Source organism: Gallus gallus, chromosome 2 (assembly GCF_016699485.2).
Source record: "Gallus gallus isolate bGalGal1 chromosome 2, bGalGal1.mat.broiler.GRCg7b, whole genome shotgun sequence".
NCBI lineage: Eukaryota > Metazoa > Chordata > Aves > Galliformes > Phasianidae > Gallus > Gallus gallus.
In genome coordinates this window covers 57,465,750-57,487,335 of record NC_052533.1, presented here as the reverse complement: position 1 = coordinate 57,487,335, position 21,586 = coordinate 57,465,750, and the positions used below count along the sequence as shown (strand labels likewise).

The window sequence follows — 21,586 nt, the reverse complement described above, 5'->3', positions numbered from 1 at the left end:
AGGTTCACTGCAGGTCGCTGTGGCTAAGATTATATTTTCTTGCTGAGTCAATTCATGCCTTTCATATAATTGATGAGCTAGTAGGCTTAACTCCAGTGAAATAATGGGCTCAGTGTACTGTCATGCCATCTGATGGTAATTAAAACTTCAAAAATGTTGCCTTCTAGGTAAACATTTATCTAGTTACCTCCAGCTGCCTTTCCACAGTAAGTGCATTCATTTGGTCAAACAAAAGCTCTGTGAAGCTGTCATCACCTGGGACAACTGACTGTACTAGATATCCAGAGGCATTTTGAAGGCAGCCTGTGACGCGCAACCCTGTCTCCACCACACAGCCTTTCTGAGCAGCTTGGCCCTGGTGGCAAGGAAGTGTGACAGCAAGGCAGTGTGCAGGGAGTCCCTCCCCTTTCAGGGTTTGTGCAGAGGTTCCAGTCCCCATGCAACCTGCTCTCCCTTTCTCTGTTTGCTAAACCTGCTGCTTCACATGACGATTATTCCACAGGAAAGAGGTCTGGGAGATATGCTAGTTTGGATACAAATTCTTAGCTTTGTTAGATTGTATTGTGCTTTTCTGGATGTACCCTTTCCCCACTAAAACAGCTTGATCTGTTTTGGTTTGAGGAAATGCCTGCCAACTCTGAAGGAGAGAGTACTATTCACTTTCAAGGCACATAACATTTTTTTTTCTTCTAATTTTTCAGTAATTGTGAGCGTTTTGAATTGCTCGAGTCAGGTGGGTGCCCTTGACCATATTTGTCCAGCCCTGTGAATTATATTCACGTTACTTTTGCTATCTTCAGGTAAAGCTTCTGCTTTCTGAACAGATTTTTAGTGTCTTCTCTGTCCTACCAATGGTAATGTCAAGAAATCTAGTAATAGTAGGAGGAGTTGCAGTGATATGATACAGTCCTTCCTTTCTTTTATTCGAGTATGTTAATCTTCACCGAAGCAGATAAATATTCATCCTTTTCCTTGGTCAAAACTAGTTTTACAACATCCCCATATGTTAATACATCAATTTCTTGTCACATCTGCATAAATACATAAATAGCAATGCACTAGCAGTTTTACCGTGGGTTGTTGCAAGTATTACTTGCATTTGAATTTTAATTTAGCAACACTCCTGCCTATTGCACCTCCTGTTAATGCTTTCTGATTTCTCAGCAGTTACCAAATTGTCAGTGTTAGACTGATGTCTCCTCAGTTACTGTAGTTCTATTTTCTTGGAGCTAATGTTCCAAAACAGGCCTTCTCTCCAATACATAGAGAGGTATTATTTATAATTTGTTGTAGTTAATGCTTTTTATACTCGCAGTGAACATATAACTTGAGAATGAATTCATTCTGTAAACTCTGCTTTGAGTTTCCATGCCCTAGGAATTCCAAGACAGCACCTGCATGCGCTTTGTCTTTGGTAGGATTTTATACTAGATTGCCTGCCACTGGATAAAAATATTCCAAAAATATGTAGAAGTGATTGCATGACCTTTGTGGAGCTTTTCAGTCACACTGAGCTGATAGAACTGAAAATTATGGCAATTGCACATCTGTAATTGCAGGGACTTTTATTTCGTGTAGCTACCATAACAATCGGTTCTAGAGGTGGTTCTGTAATACCAGTAATCATGATGCATTTTGATCTAGTAATTTTGGCTATGTCTGATTTGTTGCTTGACTTTATGTCTAAATGTTACACAAATCAATGTATTGTATTTATAGACTTAATCTTCAATGCACTTATTTGTAAAACAATTTTTTATTAGTTACGGTTTCAGATAATTTCCTACAGTTAAGAGCATACGTATTTAAAGTTTTTATTTTTTAATCATGATATCATAGTTTTATGCTATTATCATGTTTTTGTCACCTATTTATTTTTTCCATAAAAAAAGTGAAAATCATCTATTTTTTACTTATTTGTTTAATAAATTTGTTCAATGTTTATATCTTCTCTTTAATAAATTTTAAGTTCCTTTGATATAGAAGTGTTTTAAACTTTAGATGGATCCTTGGAAGGAATATCTTTGCGTGTTATCTGAACCAAAATATGAATAAAATAATGCTTCCCATAGTATAGGATTGCCTCAAGTCTACTGTTGTCATTAATTATCAATAGGAGAGAATTACTGCATTTTCTTACATTCATGTACTTGCATAAATCCTCTGGGATTTATAGATTTCATAATGCCATATCACTGGATCAGGGAAATAAATATTAACAATTGTAGACCAAACTTGGTTTTACTTTGCTGTTTCTATCCCTTTATGTATTTATATTCAGTTTTCTTATAAGTTTTAGTTGCCATATTTAGATGCTATTTTACCTTTTAGATAAATGATTAAATTAAGAGGCGAATTAATGTAAGGGCCCTGACTGCTCTTGGTTCCCATCGATGTAGGTAGTCATTAACTAGTTTAAAGTGTATTAATACATAGTGCTTGCTTCGTGTTCAACAGTCAGTAAAATATTCAGCATTTATGTCATCATGATTTTTTTTAAAGTATAATTTCTTTTTCTGCACTTTGTGTTTTAAAAAGTTGTGTTTTTAATTCTGTAAGATTGACTAACCATTAATTACACTGAATATAGTCTTCCTCTTGCCACCTGTCTTTATGATTAGAAAAATGAATTGGCCATGACCATTCTGAGTGATATTGAACAAAGAGTAAAAGCAGGATACTACATTTTAGGAAAGTAAAGTTCCATCTCTCTAGAGAACTGGTAAACAAAACTCCACGGGAAACTGTCCTCAAGGACAAGGAAGCAGAGCAGAGCTGGTAGATCTTTACAGAATCTTAGGGCACAAGAGCTCTCCATCACCAAGTGTAGCAAGTCAGTAAGGGAAGGCAAGAGATTGGCATGGTCAAACAAGGACCTGCTGGAGAGCAAGAAGAAAATGCACATGCAGTGGAAGCAGGGACAGATACCCTGGGAGGAGTATAGGGATTCTGCTAGGCCGTGTAGAGATGGGATCAGGAAGGCCAAGGCCCAACTTGGACTGGAGTTGGTAATGGGTGCAAAGAAGGATGAGAGAGACTTCTACAGGTACATCAACCAGAAGAGGAGGCATTCTGCTCCCCTGCTGAGCAATACAGGCAAGATGGTAACAATGGACAAGGAGAAGGCTGAGGCACTCAACAACGTTTTTGCCAGAGTCTTCACTGGCAACTGCTCTTCACATATCCCCTGAGCAGGTGAGTTGCAAGGTGGGGACTGGGGGAACAACATCCCTTCTGCTACAAGTGAAGAAGATGTTTGTGACTACCTAAGGAACTTGAACATCCTTATGCGTATGGGTCCCAGTGAGATGCATCCCAGAGTCTCGAGGGAATTAGCTGACATAGTCGCCTAGCCACTCTTAATGACTGTAGGAAAGTCATGGCAGCTGGGGGAAGTCCCTGGTGACTGGAAAAAAGGCAATGTTTCATCCATTTTTAAGAGGGGTAGAAAAGACGACTCAGGGAACTATCATCCTCATCCATCAGCCTCACTTCTGGGCCAGGGAAGATCACGAGGTAGATCTTCCAGAGGGCTGTGCTAATGCCCATGGAAGAGAGGGAGGTGATACAGGACAACCAGCTTGGCTTCCCCAAGGGCAAGTCCTGCCTGAGCAACCTAGTGACCTATGATGGCACAGTTGTGTCAGTGGACAAAGGAAGAAGAGCTGATGTCATCTGAACTTCAGTAAGACCTTTGACACAATCCTCTACAACATCCTTCTCTCCAAATTGGAGAGATATGGATTTGAGGGGTAAACTGTTTGATGGACAAGGAACTGGTTACAAGACTGTACCCAGAGAGTGGTGGTCAGTGGCTCAATGGAACCGTTAGATGGAGATCAGTGATGAGTGGTATTCCCCAGGGGTAGGTACTGGGACTGATACTCTTTAATATCTTCATGAATTACACTGACAGTGGGATTGAGTGCACCCTCAGCAAGTTTGCGGATTACACCAGTCTGTGTGGTGCAGCTGACGTGCCTGAGGGAGGAGGTGCTATCCATAGAGACCTAGGCAGGCTTGAGCAGTGGTCTCAGGAGAGCCTCATGAGGTTCAACAAATGTATGTGCAAGGTCTCGCACCTGGGTCAAGGCAACCTCCGCTGCCAGTACAAGGTGGGGGGGGACAAAAGGATTGAGCACCGACCTCCTGAAAAGGATTTGGGAGTATGGCAAGCTAGGTATGAGCCAGCAATGTGCCATTGCAGTCCAGAAAGCCAACCATATAATGGGCTGCATCAAAAGAAGAGTGGCCAGTAGATTGAAGGAGGTGATCTTGCCCCTCTGTGTGCCATTGCAGTGTCACCTGGAGTATTGCGTCCAGATGTAGAGTCCTTAGTACAGGAGAGACATGGGCCTGTTGGAGTGCATCCGGAGTAGAGCCACAAAACCGATCCAAGGGATGGAACACCTCTCCTCTGAGGAAAGGCTGAAAAAGCTAGGGCTGTTTAGCCTAGAGAATAGGAAGCTCTGGGGAGACCTGATAGCAGCCTTCTGGTATCTAAAAGGAAGCTATAAGAAAAGAGGGGACAGTGTCTTTAGTAGGGTCTGTTGTGATAGGACAAGGTGTAATGTTTTCAAGGACTGGATATAAAAAAATGTTTTCTACAATAAAAGTAGTGAAACACTGAACAGTTTGCTCAGAGAGGTGGCTGTGACAGGTTGGATGGGGCTCTGAGGAACCTGTCTAGCTGTAGATGTCCCTGTTCGTTGCAGGGCATTTGGACTAGATGACCTTTAAGTGTGTCTTCCAATTCAAACAATTCTATGATTCTGTGTGTTGTGACTTTGCTTGTTCCAAATAAAGACTTTATGTAGCCTCTCAGTCCTGTCTCAAAGATTTAGAAAGACTGCCAGTGAAGGAGTGATCAGTTATTCAGTGATAGGGATTGCTCCGAAGTTTAGACATTGTGCTAAGTCATACACACATACACACATTTTTCTTTCTTTATTCCACAATTTAAAAACCTATTATACAACATCAACTATTAGATTTTCTTATATCCTCCAAAAGGATACTGCCACCTAAACAAAAGTAGCCACAATACAGGAGGCTACTTGAACAAGTATTTCTTCAGACAAAGCATTAGTTTATTGTGCTTGAAGATTAATTAATTAATATTATGGGGTTTATTTGCTTGTCTAGTGAGATCAGCTACGCCTCCTGTTGAATCAGTGGAAGAACACATCTACCTCAGGCCTCCTCATTCTTGAGATGAAGAGGAATTGGTTAAGGTTCCTAATAATTTTAGGGTAAGACTCAAGACAGCAACAGAATCACCTCCTTGCTTTAAAGGAAGAAACAACTTGCTCTGCAGCTCTTTGTTACCCTGTACTTCTGCAGAGTTCACAAGGCACTCAGAAGTCTTTTTCAGGATATCCAGACTTAGGCCTAAGTGGGTAGAGAGCCACAGATTCGCTAACCTGTGTTGCTCCACACCCCAGCTGCTGTGCTTTAAGGGTACAAGTAGCAGATGCAAGACAGAGGTGGGAAGGGTCATATCGACTCGCTCTTCTTTCCCCAGTATTTGCCACACACAAGTGGATGTGTTAGGCTAAGCAATAATGCAGCAAGTGTTAACACTGACTGTTCATTGCTAGATAACTCAGTCCTGCTGGTCTGATGTCACTCTCACAGTGCATATGGTGACATATTGCATCTGTCCAGTCACTCTTCCACCAATATTTGTGTTCACTTTATCCTTCATTGTCACTCAGCCAGTTGCAGAAGGACAGAGAAGATTTGTTCCAGCAGACAGTGACACAGACAGATAGCCTCTCTTGCAGAAGTAATTCTTCAAGAATTCCAATAAATAGAAACTGGCACCATGAGTTTTAACTGGACTATTTTTTATCTTTTTTTTTTTTTTACATCATAGGGCACTTCTGATTTGAATCAGACCCCCAAATGTTGTCCTGTTGTTAGCATTTAAATCACAGTACCATTTCTCTTCTTCACACAAGAGTTAGGATTAGACTTGAATATTTGTTCAAGGAAATGTTTCTTCCACAGAGCTCAGTGCAACTTGCCCGGTCACTTAACTTGGGCTAGTCACTGAACTTAACATCAAATTTGCTCCTTGTAAAAACACATATAGGTCAAAGTGTTTCTTGGTAATACACTGTATAAAGTACCAGCATGTTAAAAAACAAAACAAAACAAGACAGCATGACAAAATGGGAAACAACATGAGAGAGACAATCCTGCTCTTCTCTGTCATCATCATTTGTCTTGGGAGTCTAAGCAAACAAACAAACAAACAAAAACACATTTCAAAACAAAAATACTTTCTGTCCTGCTGGTATGTTTGACAGCTTTTATTTGAACAGCAATATGTATCTTAGGATTTGATGAGCTTTTAGTTATTTTGGAATGAGAACAGATCAGTTGTGCTGAGTTGTCTTGCTTAATTTTTGTGAGAGTTGATGCTGATATTTCTAAGCCTAGTGTTACTTCTGAGATTATTTTTGGGCATGTTGAGAATTATTTCTTTAAAACATCATGGCAATATTTTAAGATGCTGTTATATCATGGTTGACTTTCAAAAAAACCAAAAATACTGAAGAGTTTTGTTTAAGCGTGGCTTTTCTTCATACCTGCGGAGCTTGTTGAAGCCAGCAGGTGAACAGGGCTCCAGACCAAAGTGGAAGACTGACTTCACACTAACTTTCTCCTAAATCTGAATCACAGAATCATGGAATGACCAAGATTAGAAAAGACCTCCAAGATCATCTGGTCCAACGATCCACCTATCACAAATATTTCCCACTAAACCATGTCCCTCAGTACAACATCTAAACATTTCTTGAACACCTCCAGGTGTTCAAGAACACCTCCACCACCACCCCGGGCAGCCTGTTCCAGCGCCTGACCACCCTCTTGGAGAAGAAGTATTTCCTAACATCCAACTTGAATCTCCCTTGGCGCAACTTGAGGCTATTTCCTTTAGTCCTATTGCTATTTACATGAGAGAAGAGGCTGACACCCACCTCACCACAAGCTCTCTTCAGGTAGTTGTAGAGAGCTATAACATCTCCCCTGAGCTTCCTCTTCTCCAGACTAAACAATCCCAGCTTCCTCAGATGCTCCTTGTAAGACTTGTGCTCCAGACCCCATACAGCTTCACTGCCATTCCCTGGACAAGCTCCAGGGCCTCAAGGTCTTTCTTGTAGTGAGGGGCCCAAAACTGAATGCAGTACTCGAGGTGCGGCCTCACCTGGGCTAAGTACAGAGGTATGATCGCTTCCCTGCTCCTGCTGGCAACACTATTTCTGATACAAGCCAGGATGTCATTGGCCTTCTTGGCCACCTGGGCACACTGCTGGCTCACGTTCAGCCAAACACTGACTCCTAAGTCTGTTTCCTCTGCAGTTTCCCAGCCGCTCTGCCCCGAGCCTGTAGCATTGCCTGGGGTTGTTGAGACCAAATGCAGGACCAAGCACTTGGTTTTGTTGAACTCCCATTGGCCCCATCCCAGCTATCTAGCTCATCCAGATCCCTTTGCAGAGCCTTTCTACTCCCACGCAGATCAACAGTTCCTCTCAACTTGGTGTCTGCATCTGCAAACTTACTGAGATTGCACTCAGTGCTATCATCGAGGTCATCAGTAATGATATTGAACAGGACAGGCCCCAGTACCAACCCCCAGGGAACACCACTTGTGACCAACCAGTCACCAGCTGAATTTAACTACATTCACCACCACACTCTGGGCCTGGCCCTCCAGCCAGTTCTTTGCCCAGCAGAGTGAAACTGTCCAAGCCATGGGCTGCCAGCTTCTGCAGAAGAATACCATGGGAGACAGTGTCGAAGGTTTTGCTGAAGTCTACGTAGAATACATCAAGAGCCCTTCCATCATCCACCAGGACTGTCACTTGATCACAAAAGGAGATCAGGTTGGTCAAGTAGGATCTGCTTTTAATGAACCCGTGCTAGCTGGGCCTGATCCCCCATTTGTCCTGCACATGCCGTGTCATCTCCCTCAAATACTCTGCTCCATAACCTTACCTGGCATTGAGGTCAGGCTGATAGGCCTGTAGTTGCCTGAATCGTCCTGATGATCCTTCTTGTAAATGTGAATCACACTGGAAAGCCTCTAGTCCTCTGGGACCTCTCTTGTTAACCAGGAATGCTGATAGATGATGGAAAGTGACTTGCCTGTCACCTCTGCCAGCTCCCTCAGAGAATCCCATCCAGCTCTATGGACTTGTGTCAGTCCAGGTGGTGTAGCAGGTCTCTGATTATTTCTACCTGGATCGTGGGGGCTTTATTCTACTCACCATCTAAGACTTCCAAGTCAGGGAGTAGAGTACCCTGTGGGTACAAAGACAGACATAACGAAGGCTTTGAGAACCTCAGGCTTTTCCTTATCCTCAGTGGTCACGTTCCCCGCCACATCCAGTGAAGTATAGCGATTCTCCTTAGCCCTCCTCATACTGCTAATATATTTGTTAAAAAGTTTTTTGCTCTCTTCTACCCCAGTGGCCAAGTTGAGTTCAAGCTGAGCTTTTGCCTTTCTAATTTTCTCACTACACATCCTAATAATTTCTTTGTACTCTCCCCAGTTTGCCCATCTCTTCTTCTACAGTAGGTGGATTTATTTTCTCCTGGAGCCTCAGGAAAAGCTCCCTGTTCATCCATGCCGGTCTTCTTTCCCGCTGGCTCATCTTGTGGCACAGGGGAATAGCCTGCTACTGTGCTTTTAAGACTTCCTTCTGGAGGAGTGACCAGCCTTCCTGCACCCCTTTACCCTTCAGGACTGCATCCCAAGGGACTCTTCCTACCAGTGGGTCCTGAATAGTTCAAAGTCCACTCTCCAAAAGTCCTGACTAGCAGTTCTGCTGCCCCTCCAACTGACTACACCAAGAATCAAGAACTCTACTGTTTTGTGGTCACTCTGTCCAAGACAGCTCCTGATCTCCACATCTCCCACCAGTCCTTCTCTGTGAACAGCAGATCTAGGGGGGCACCTCCCCTGGTAGGCTCTTTTATAAGCTGCATCAGAAGGTTATCATCCATACTCTCTAGAAACCTCTTAGACTGATTCATCTGCACTGTATTGTATTTTCAGAGCATATATTAGGGAAGTTGAAGTCTCCCATGAGAACAAGGGCAAGCAATTATGCAGCTTCTTCCAGCTGTTCACAGAACTTCTCATCTCTCTCTTCATCCTGGTTAGGTGGTCTATAACAGATCCTCACCAGGATGTCCGCTCTGTTGGCCCTCCAACATGTTCTCAGTGATGTAGAATGTATATCTCACATGTATAATTACATGTCATTACCTACTGAGGCAATTGCACACATCAGCACGATGAATCCAACTGCCTGTGCCCGACATGGCAGTGGGAATTGCCCAGCAAGGGCCTGGCACCCAGGACCAAGGCTGGTGAAGTGCCATGGAAAAGTGGACGAAGCCTGTGCACCCTTTGCTTGGCTGATGGCACAACCCTATGAGTGTGGCAATATCAGTCAAGCCATAATGCCCAGTGTAGCTGAGGTAGGGGAGATGGCAGGAATCTTACCAGCCCTCCAGGGTGGGCCTTGAGGCCCCAGGGCAGAAGCTGGGTCTGGTCTCCTTTCTTCTGGATCCATTCCCTTGTGTTTGAAAGGTTCATCATGATAGTTATTAATAGCATTAATCAAAGTCCTTAAAAACAAGTCAGCTGTAGAAAGAGAGGAATTAAATTCACTGTTACAGTTTACATGTATTTAGTCACATTTAACTGAACAGGCCCTGCTGCCTTTCTGGCTTCTCTGCTAGCTCCATGACCTTTGCTCCAGGCTTAACAGAGGATGGCAAAATACCTCTATCAGGAGTGGCCCTGCTATGCCACATGTCCAAAAATGAGTAGCTGGCTGGCAGAGAGATGTTGAAGCAGAAAGAGGTTTTAAAAAAAATGGTGTCTGCGTGTCTGGTAGGGAACAGGGACTGGGAGGGTTTGCTGCTGAGGGACTGGGGCAGCGAGTGACCATGGCCTCTCTCTTTTGCAGTTCGTAACACCTTCTGCAACACCTGTAAGGGGAGCAGCTTCCCGACCTCAGCTCTCCCCAGCCCACTGCATAGCCCGGGGCCATGGATGTGGCATACAACTGGACCTGCCCCATCTGTGGGCAAAGTCGGGAGGATGTTACCTACATGACCCCCTGCAAACACCAGCTTTGCTACGGCTGTGCCATCTGGTGGGCAAACAAGAAGCTGAGTTGTGTCATATGCGGGCACAAAATCAACACCATCCGATACTCGGTGAGGTCGGATGATGATTACCTCGAGTGTGCTGTCCTGCAGCTCGCAGCGGACTCAGAACACAGCCTGCAGGACGAGCAGGGGCCTGCAGAGCCAGTGCTCATCCCACCTGAGCACAACTTCCCAGCCGAGGTCTGGGCTGCCTTCTTCAAGGAACATCTGGAAGACCTCGAACCCCTGCTCCAGTGGCTGCAGGAGGAGATCCAGCAGGTGTCCAGCAATGACTGGTGGGAAGTCTACGTGGGACAGTGCACCACCGTGAACTTCCTTTGTCAGCATGGGCTGGACGAGGAAGCCTTGGTGCAGGTGCTGCAGCCGATCACCAATGGCGACCTGGTGCCCTTTGTAAGAAGGCTCATCAGCACTGCTGCAGCCCTGTACGGCCCCATGATCCGCCGCCACCAGCTGGACTACCAAGTCAGCCATGCTGCTGGAGGGAGGGAAGACAGCCTTGCAGCCAGACCCAGAACCGGCACCTCCCATCAGGAGCCTCCTGCCTGGGGCCCAGGCCTCTCCACCAGCCCCGCAGTGCCCAGCACCGAGCCGGGGCAGGTGGCGGCAGCGACCGCCTCCGCCCAGGGCGGGAGGAACTGCTCGTGTGCGGAGCCCCGGCGCCCGCCGAAGAGGAAGGCTCGCAACAGCCCCCGGGACTCGTCCCCACCTCCTGTCAGTCACTACCTGTCAGTGCTGTCAGTCACTACCGTCACTACCGCCCAAAAGTCGGCTCCGGCGGGCTGGGAGGCCAACATCTACCTCTTGGCCTGCTGCTTGCAGACAGAATAAACATCAGTTTTAAGAAAGAAGAAAACGTCTCTGTGTTATTGACAAGGCTGTTGGCATTGCTGTCCCTACCCATGCTGCTTTCTCCCTCTTCTGGTCCTGGAGGTGGGCACAGAAACGCAGCTTTATTTCCACGAGCATAAATCAGCACTCGTGACAGCGCTAACAAAACAAGCAAGGGCTTCAACAAGTCGGTCATGGACCACATGTTACTCCAGTAATCCCACCATCAGGACTAGTGGGGGGAAGAAGCATTTGGCAGAAGCCACCCAGTTGGACTGTAGCAATTGCGATGGTCCTACCTGATCAAGCTCCCTAACTACTATAGAGGGAGATAAGTCTCTATAGTAAGCTTTCTGAGTACTGTACTGTAAAAGGGGAAAAAAAATTATTTGCTTTCTCTTGTAAAACTGTTCTTCAAGAGATTGCATTCCATCATTTTTCCTCTTTCAACACTCAGAACATACTGGGCCTTTATTAAGTGCCACTGCTCTGTGGAGCTACACGTCTATATAACAAATTAAAAACACTGATGGAAATACCTATTTGGTGTCTGTATACAGTGTGGTATGAATAGGACATTGAAAGGTACGTCCCAGAGGGGGTTGCTAATCTTACAGAACCTGTGGTTTTTAAACAGGCTTCCAGTCTCTCCCTTGAATCCCTTATGAGTTTCTTGAACACTCATCTGATGATCATGTTGCTCACCTCCCTGACTGTACTCCTCATCATTTCACTCAGCATCCATTTCTATCATATTTTGAGGAAGTCTTCCCCAAAGCCAGAGAATACTGAGTGGCAAGAAGTGTGGAGGGAATTGGGAGAGACTTCAGAGAGATGGGCATTGTCAGTGTCTTGGAACCTTACTCCTGAACACCTGCAAGATCCTAAGAACCAAAGCAGGTACACGAGACATGGATGCTGTGGCTCAGGTAGATCTGAGGAGGCACAAATTATTTGGGGCCTGGCCTAAGTCTACCACGCCTCATACAGTACTATCCCAGAGGGGGAGAGAGTCTCTGAAACTGAGAAAGACTGTCTCAAAGCCGGAAGGGAGACTTTCCAGGAGAGAGTACAAACTGAGAAAGAAGGTATCCTAGTTGAGCAAGAGAATCTCCAAACTGAGCAAGAGTCTCTGATCTGAGAAGGAAAGTCTCCGAGTGGAAAGGGAAAATCTGCAAGCTGAACGAAACACCCCCCAACCCAAACAAGACACTCCCTGAGTCGAGCTAGAAAGAAAGGGCGTCAAAACTACGCAACCTGATCAACCACAGGAGGCACCAGTCTCCATGTCAGCTGCCCCTGTATGAGGACAGAAATTGAAACGGATGTTGGCTCGCTTAGAACAGAAGGAAGATGAGGAGGAGGAGGAAGGAGAGGAAGAAGATCCAAGGGGAGGGGTCCTCAACAAGACCACTGTCACCAACACCGAGGAAGGTGACAGCAAAAGCTGGAAGAGAAGAAGGTGAGGAAGACATTGCCACCATCACTACTCGACCTCTGAAAATGACTGAAATTCAAGTATTGAGAAAAGATTTCTCACAGCACCCAAATGAACCCACTGTTGCCTGGTTTCTTGGACCATGGGACAACGGGGCTCACCAACACGGAAGCACTGCTAAAGATGGACCTAGAGCCATTGACAACAACCTTCTGGCTATGGCCATCCAACCAGTTCTTTATCCACCTAATAGTCCAGCCTTCAAATCCATATGTCTCCAATTTAGAGATAAAGATGTGCTGTGGGACCATGTGAAAGGCCTTGCAGAAGTCCAGGTAGTCAACATCAGTTACCTTGCCTTTGTACATCAATGCCATCACTCCATCATAGGAGGCCACCAGATTGGTCAGGAACGATCTGCCCTTGATGAAGCCATGGTGGCTCTCTCGGATCACCTCCTCATCTGACATGTGGCTTAACATATCTTCCAAGAGAATCTGCTCCATGATCTTCCGAGGCACAAGTGTGAGGCTCACTGGCCTGTAGTTCCCTGGGTCTTCCTTTCTCTGTGTTTCCCTTTTTCTAGTCAATGAGAACTTCACCTGACAGTCATGATTTTTCAAATATGATGGAGGGGGGCTTGGCAACCACATCAGCTGATTCCTTCAAAAGTCTGGGATGCATGTTATTGAATCTCATGCACTTGTACACATTCAGCCTCATGAGGTGGTCTTGGACTTCCTCCACTCATGGGAGTGATTTTGCTCTCCTAGCCCCAGCTTAGAAGTTCAGGGACACAAGAGACATTGAGAGCCTGACTGACAGTGAAGACTGATGCAAAGAACTCGTTAAGTATCTCATCCTTCTCCATGTCTGAGGAAGGCAGCTCTCCCTTTTTAATTTATCAGAGGGGGTATACTCTCCTTTGCTTGTCTCATCTGCCCAACGTATATGAAGAAACCCTTATTGATTTTCACATCCCTCACTAAGTTTAATTCCATCTACTCCTTGGCTTTCCTGATTGCATCCCTGCACATTTGGACAGTATCCCTATATTCTTCCCAGGCCACCCATCCCTGCAGGCTGTTCTGTCTCATTTTGTCGGGTTACATTATACAGCAGACATTTGCAAATATTTGCAATTCTTTTAAAGAAGTAGCTGTTATACAATGCATGAGATTATTCCTGTTGATAAAGTAACACTGTCCTCAAATTTGGAAAATATTCTGTTCTGATTCAACTTCCATTGGCTTGGTTGGATTTAAGACTAACATAGTTAGGATTAGTATATCTGCATGTTTGCCAGAAGGTGTTCAAATTCTTTATTTTGATCAGTGTAGCTATGCCAGTCTCACTAATGCTTTAAGTTTGATAATTTTGGTGAAAATCTTCTCTTATAACAAGCGTATTAATTCAGCTAACTGAAAGAAGAACTCTGCTGAGAGTCTTCAATTTTCAAATGCATTGTGAAGCAAAGTTTACTACAGCTCACTGCTGAATGCAGAACTACATCCCTGCAATGTTTATTTACAGCTGCTATGTTTTGTAACAACTTGTATCCATGGCAACCAATGGTGTGAAAGAAAAATGCTCAATGTACCTGAATAACCATGGAAACCAAAAGTATGTTTGTAGGTAACTGGGAAATCTAACCTACCTGCATCAGTCAGGAGTTCTTTGCTATTTAATAACTGGAAATATTATACTGAAATTTGGAATCATTTGGAGCACGTGATGTCTCATCACTACAAAACAGGAAGAAAAGAGCTGCATACAAAACATATAATAGAGAAAAATTCTTCTCTGTAATCTTCTACCTGGTCACACTAAGATCAAGAAAATTAACTTTGTTGCCTGTGTGTCAACCAATGGTAGAGCTTTTGTCCATTTTTTGCACAACAGCGAATACTGCTGGTTCAATGTGCCAAAGGTGCATAGTCCCGTACCTCCCTATGCATCACATCAGTACTGTAGCAAGTGTTCCCAGGACTATAGCCCTGAAGGAAAAAAGTATCCTTGCACTGTGAGGATTTGCTTTAGTGGATATCTGTTCTAGATCTCAGCAAAAAGATGTTTTGCCCAGTATGCTGTTGGTCATGACAAAAATGCCCAAAGCTCCAAGTATAAATATGCAGCCTGTGATTCTCTAGCATAAATCTTGCTGTGTCACAGGGTTGTCTGCCCCTAAAACATAGCTTCCTGCACAATAAAAATGGAGGAAGTTCTGAAGGCATGTGATATTTGGTTCTATATTTTTGACAATTAAATAAATATACAATGTATTGCAAAGAACTCACATCACTTAAATTGCATGTTACATGCCTTATCCGTTTCCTTGATCACCAAAAGTGCCTAAGAAGTATCCTAGTTTTTCAAGGTAAAAATAACAGGTTTGGGTTTTTTTGTTTGTTTGTTTTTTGTTTGTTTGTTTTTTGTTTTGTTTTTGTTTTCTTAAGCATTAGTTTTTTGGGATTTATTTTAATACTGTCTATTTGAGTAATATGTTGAGCTAATCTATCTGAGTACTTCTATTTTACGTAAAATCAGTGACAAGACTGACATTTAAAGTTAGAAGCTACATATTCATTAATAATAACATTAACAACAACAAAAATAAAACAATCTGTTTTTTTTTTTTTTTAATCATAATTGCCATCACATTACTGTGAAATTGCTTGGTAAAGAATTCAGGGAGTTACTGAATTCTGATCTGGCCTTGATCTGGCTTTGAAATAAACTGTTTATTCTCTCATTGCACAAGAAACAAGTTTTTGAAGGACAATGAGTAGCCAAATCGTGAGAAGTACTTTCGTAATGGAAAATGGTACCTGCTGCCGTTTTGAGTAAGATGACTTTTGCCTGGAGTAGGGAAAGAGATTGAAAGAAACCTGAAAATCCTCTGATCCTTCTTGTATTGTCTGCCCTCTATGGTTGTAATACAAAACTGCAACTAGCTCAATTTGTACTCCAGAAACAGCAGTAGGAAAAAGTCAAAGACTCTCAGAATTACAGAACTGTAAGGGTTGGAAGCGATCTCCAGGGATCACTGAGTCCAAACACCCTACTAAAGCATGTTCCCTACAGTAAGTTGCACAGGTAGGTCTTGAATATCCCCAGAGAAGGAGACTCCACCACTTGTCGGTTAAGTCTCATTTTAAAAGACCAGATAAAAATACCCTAAATACTATAAGAAGAGTGAAAGAAGGATCTCGTCATTTGGTGAGAAACAGGCATGGAGGACAGTTGGCTTGGGATCTGGTGTGAGAGACTCAGTCTTTTGTTTCTTCACCTCAAAGTCTCTCTTGACCCTGGTGGGAGAACATGACAGGGATAAAGCAGAGGTGACTGAAATTACCGTGGTGAGATAATAAAACTTGCAGCTGAATGTTGGGGCCTGGAGCATGTCCCTTATGAGGAAAGTCTGAGAGACCTGAGGCTGATCATCCTGGTGAGGAGAAAACTGAGAGGTGATCTCATCACTGTTTGTAAGTAGCTGAAGTGTGGGAGTCAAATGGATGGGGCCAGGCTCTTTTCAGTGGTGTGCAGCAACAGAACGAGGGGCAACAGGCCCAAACTGTAACAGAGGAATTTCCATCTGTACAGGTGGAAAAAAATATTCACTTTGAGAGTGAGAAAGCACTGGAACAAGCTGCAGAGAGGGGGTGTGGAGTCTCCTCTGAAGATATTCAGAACCCACCTGAACACTTGCTTGTGCAGCCTACTCCTGGGAACTGCCAAAGCAGTGGGGTTGGAATAGATGATTTCCAGAGGTCCCTTCCAACCCTTATGATTCTGTGATTCTATGATTCATATACACATAAAACTGCCAGACATTGGCCAGAAGTACTGCATCCAAATGAGAGCTGTAACAGCAAGAGGAATATACATCCTAACACTGTACCCCAGGCTCACCCTGTGACACTGGGAGGCAGCCCAGAGGAGGTATCTGACTTGAAAATAAAATAAAGAATATAAATGTCAAATATTCTGTGAGGGAACCATGGGAGGCAACTGCGGGTAGAGATGCTGAAATACATGATAATTATACATTATGGATGCTACAAGCTTATTGAAGGAAAAGTCACCAGTACCTATTTAGGGTACAAATATTGCTCCTTTCAGTAAAATAATCAAAAGATAATTACAGACAGGGACATTGACAACAAAGTGTCAAATGCTGAGACATCTAAGGTCAAATTAACTGCTATAAAAGAGGTTTAATGAAATGGGAAACATTTCAGAAAGCAGCAGTGAAGGTCACTAGGAATTTGAAAGAAATGCCTGAAAACTGAAAGATAACACATAGCTTGTCTAAGTGATGATTCATAAGAGATACAATCTTCACTATTATTAAGATGAAAATTAGTTTTTTAGGATAGGAAATAAAGAAAATAAAATTGAAAACTTAAGATGACATTTGAAATTTGGAAAAACTTAGCAATACAAGAAGATGGCTATGAGAATGGGATTGACTTGTTAGAGAAACAAAATACATCAGATGTGAAATAAAAAAGACATCATTCCAGAATGGCAGATTGCCATAATCATAGAATTGCAGAAACATAGAATGGCTTGGATTGGAAGGGACATCAAACGTTATTTAGATCCAACCCTCCTGCCATGAGCAGTTTTGCCAACCACTAAATCAAGTTGTCCAGGGCCCCATCCAACCTGACCTTGAACATTTTCAGAGATGGAATATCCACAACTTTTCTGTGCCTCCTGTTCCATCCTCACCATTCTCTCAGTGAAAAATTTCCCCCTAAGACCTTATCTAAATTTCCCCTCTTTTAGTTTAAAACCATCGCCTCTTGTCCTGTCATTATCAGACTGTGTAAAAAGTTGGTTTCTCCCCTGCTTATAAGCTCCCCTCAAGTACTGAAAGAATACAATGATGTTTCCCCAGAGCCTTTTCCAGTCTGAAAAAACCCAGCTCCCTCAGCCTGTCTTTGTAGGAGAGGCGATGTTCTCCAGCCCACTAATCATCTTTGCAGCCCTTCTTTGGACCTGTTCCAAAAGCTCTACACCTTCCCTGAGTTGGAGGCCCCAGACCTGGATGCAGTATTCCAGATGAGTCCTCGCAAGAGCAGAGTAGAGTGGCACAATCACCTCCCTCGCCATGTTGGCCACCCCTTTTTTGGTGCAGACCAGTATAAGGTTGGCCTTCTGGGCTGTAAGCAGACACTGCAGGCTCATGTTAAGTTTTTCATCCTACAGGACTCCCAAGTCCATCCCAGTACAGTTGCTCTCAGCCTGTACACGTATATGGGTTTGTGCCAGCCCAACACCTCGCGCTTGACGTTGATGAACCTCATTAGGTTCACATGGACCCACATTTCAAGCCTGTCTAGGTTCCTCTTCCTTCTGTGCTATCAGGTGCACCGCTCAGCTTGGGGTCATCAGCAAACTTGCTGAGGGTGCACTCAATCCCATCATCTATGTCACTGATAAAGATGTTGAAGAGCACTGTTCCGAAGATGGACTCATGAGAGAGTCATGAGGGACTCCACCTGTACGTAGAGCCGTATACCACAAACCTGTGATAGCAGTCTTGCAACCAGTTCTTTATGTACTGAATAGTCCACCCTTCAAATCTGTATCTCTCAAAGACAGAGATAAGGATATGGTGTAGGACCATGTCAAAGGCCTTACACAACTCCAGGTAGATGACATCTGTTGCCCTTCCTTTGTCAATGATACCAGCACTCCATCATAGAAGACCAATCAAACTATCACATTACAACAGATGGAAACCTGACCTGCTCAGCTCTGCTGAGGAGTTATATACTGAGGCTGATGTGAGTAAGCGAGTAAGCGTATGCTGCATAAACGACTAGTAGAAAAAGCATGAATGTAAACAACTGCTCTGCAATGATGTTTTATATACAACCTAATGACCTGCAGAAAATGTAGAGCACTTCACCTGTCCTTTCTTGGAACCTTTAACTGATGTATGAAAAACTGCACCTAAGGTTATGTTGTTAGACATCCAGCACTGCCATTGCTTTAGAGGTGGTGTGAGAGATTTTCTAATTCAGTGCTCCATAATACTAAAAAACCTTAAATTATATAAAAATAATACTAGAAAAGCTAAGTATTAGCTCCCAATAAGAGTGAAAAGCAAAAAAAAATATAGAAACATACTTTTAGTTTCAGAAAATCTTCAAGGATATTTTGAAAAAAAAATAAAAGAAAGAGTTTTTGAATACACTGAAGACAAACAGCTATGACTTTTTTCCTTCTGCAGTTTTTGTATCACTACAAGTGGATGGAAACATATCTAAAGTTGGTAGTCATTCTCCATTGAAAGATTTTAAGACTTTGGAAAACTTTAAACATTCGAGGTGCTTATTTCTGAGCTCTGTGCCAAATTCAGTGGCTCAGTGTGTAGAAGTCACCTTTTCTGTGTGAGCACTTTCTATATACTTTCATGTGATTTTTTTCTTTACATCTGACATCTCCAAACTGCAGCAGACTGTTCCATATCAAATACCTCATTTGAGAACAGGTTTTAATTTATTTGTGTCAGTGAATTCATTGTAAAGTAGGACCTGTTCAAGACAAAGAAACAAGGGCGTGAAAATGACTTACCTGCAATATCAGACTCCTAGGAATTTTAGCAAGGATGTTAGTAGGTTTGGGAGAATATTGAAAGAATTGTTTGGAAGAATGTTGTTACCTTTTCCTTCATTGGCAGTTATTCATTATAGCACTGTTCTCTTCTGTCCTGAGAGAAAAGAGTATTAGGTGTCATATTTGACATAGATCTCCCTCTTCCTCCCCAGACTTGCTGTCAACAGGTAATTAAAACAAAAAATTTGCATGCTGCACAGAAAGCATTAGCTTGTCAAAATCATTAAAGTACTATGTCTAACCCAATAATTTATTTGAAAATCATGATAAAAGCAGTAATTACTAACAAGAAAAATGAGTGACTTTATTTTAAATGACCTATTTTAGTGTGACTTACCCAGACATTTCTTTAGAACCTCAAATAAATCCAGAGATTCAGACATAATATGCAAGGAAAATAACACAGTCTGAATCAGTAACCTCTATCCGTCAATCATCAGCTTAGGGAAACAAAGCAGGAGTGGGAAGCACTCCCTATAAATTCATGGCTTACAGTAATAATAAACTCAGTTATAATTTTTTCCCTTCCCTTCCCTTCCCTTCCCTTCCCTTCCCTTCCCTTCCCTTCCCTTCCCTTCCCTTCCCTTCCCTTCCCTTCCCTTCCCTTCCCTTCCCTTCCCTTCCCTTCCCTTCCCTTCCCTTCCCTTCCCTTCCCTTCCCTTCCCTTCCCTTCCCTTCCCTTCCCTTCCCTTCCCTTCCCTCCCCTCCCCTCCCCTCCCCTCCCCTCCCCTCCCCTCCCCTCCCCTCCCCTCCCCTCCCCTCCCCTCCCCTCCCCTCCCCTCCCCTCCCCTCCCCTCCCCTCCCCTCCCCTCCCCTTCCCTTCCCTTCCCTTCCCTTCCCTTCCCTTCCCTTCCCTTCCCTTCCCTTCCCTTCCCTTCCCTTCCCTTCCCTTCCCTTCCCTTCCCTTCCCTTCCCTTCCCTTCCCTTCCCTTCCCTTCCCTTCCCTTCCCTTCCCTTCCCTCACATTTTTTTTTTCCCCAAGGCAAGATATTAATACTGCTATTGTGGGAGACTTGTTGGTGTTTCTTTCATATGTTATCTTTTATCAAAATATGCTGGCAGATAAATGCTATAAATCTCTTTAGAATTCATACACAATGGGCAAAAAAATCAGAGTCTTGTGCAAAAGAAAAGCAAATACAGAGCTGTCAACCAAGAAAATTTCTATATCTTTATGTAGAACATTAACAAAGTGTAATAGCACTTTATCATTAATACATTATGAACACGGTGTAATTTGACTGTTTTCTAATAAACATTTTTACAGTATGACTGTTTGCTAACACTGGTGCAACTCTTTCCTTGCTCTTTGTGCGTAATTTGATGGTGGAAGTCAATGAAACAGAATAAAATGTCATGGAGAGTCACTGCTGGTTGGAATTACAGCCCTGGAGTGCAAGCTGTACAATCCTCAAATGCTAAATATTTTACCAAATTCAGTATGCTCTAGAATAGGGCTTATTCCTCAGTGATAGCTTCATTAAGAACCCATGGCATTCCTTTTGACAGCCTTTCCTCTTTGCTACTGTTCTGTTTCTCACTTGTTTTCCTAATTAGTATTCCTCAGTTTAACACTTGTAAGGCAGGATTATCATTACAGGTAAGCAGATGTGCATGTCGTACTTACAATGGAAAACCAACAGAAACAAATCATTCCACACTTACCTACCACTGATTTTTTATTTTTTTTTTAATCTTTTCTGTGAAGTATTTGTTACTCACCTCAGGATATTATACTATACGGGCTACATTTTATTTTGATACAGCAATTTCTGTGCCCCCTAGTCTTGTTGATGATGGCACGGCAGAGCTGGAGATAGACTATAGTTTTGTTATTTCTTTACTGGGTGCAGAGCTGGCAAAACAGCAGCAAACACAGCCTCTGACCTTGGGCAAATGCTGGGAAAAGATGAGATACTCCATGATTTAGGAGGTCAGCTGAATGTCACTTGATATGAAGGCTTTAACAAAAAATGGAGATCATGACAGAGTAGACCCTAGTAGTGGTGAAGTACAAATTCTTGACATGTATTGTTTCCCTTGCAATCTATAATCAATATGTCAAAGTAACACAGATGTGCTGTTATGGAAAAACTAGAATAATTTTACTAAATACCAGCCAAAAGATTAATTGCATTGATAGGGCTTCAAGACAGCATCGTGTGTTTTCTCATACACGTTCGTAACGAGAGGAGGGTGATGACATGAGTAAGTGATTTGTAAGTCTAAGCATAATTTTTGAAATGAATTTGGAAGATAAAAAAGGATGCTGATGAACAGGATCTGGCCGTCAATGGTTGCAGGCTTTTTTGCATGAAGAAATTCACTGACACACCTTTCCTTCATACACACTTCCATGTCAGATACCACTTTGTCACACTGCATCTCAGCAGCAAAGTGTAATGGAATACTGGCAAGAAGGTTCAAACTCTGCTGCCATTCTGCCAACAAAATGAAATAGTAGGCATTACTTACAGAGCAACCCAC

At 43.2% G+C, this 21,586-nt stretch overlaps 1 protein-coding gene and 1 non-coding gene across 2 annotated transcripts; both read right to left on the bottom strand.

Moving 5' to 3' along the window:
- Positions 1 to 11,475: 11,475 nt before the first annotated feature.
- Positions 11,476 to 13,127, bottom strand: LOC121113078. The gene has a single exon (XM_040695889.1). It carries the CDS (start codon positions 13,117 to 13,119, stop codon positions 12,565 to 12,567), a length of 555 nt encoding a protein of 184 aa, XP_040551823.1. The 5' UTR covers positions 13,120 to 13,127; the 3' UTR covers positions 11,476 to 12,564.
- MIR7459 (microRNA 7459) lies at positions 12,006 to 12,073 on the bottom strand. The gene has a single exon (NR_105627.1). It is a non-coding gene; the product is annotated as a microRNA 7459 (primary transcript).
- Positions 13,128 to 21,586: the final 8,459 nt, after the last annotated feature.

Bases quoted from the DNA above. Each gene is read 5' to 3' on its own strand.
- LOC121113078 (XM_040695889.1), bottom strand. From the start codon at position 13,119: ATGTGGTTGCCAAGCCCCCCTCCATCATATTTGAAAAATCATGACTGT.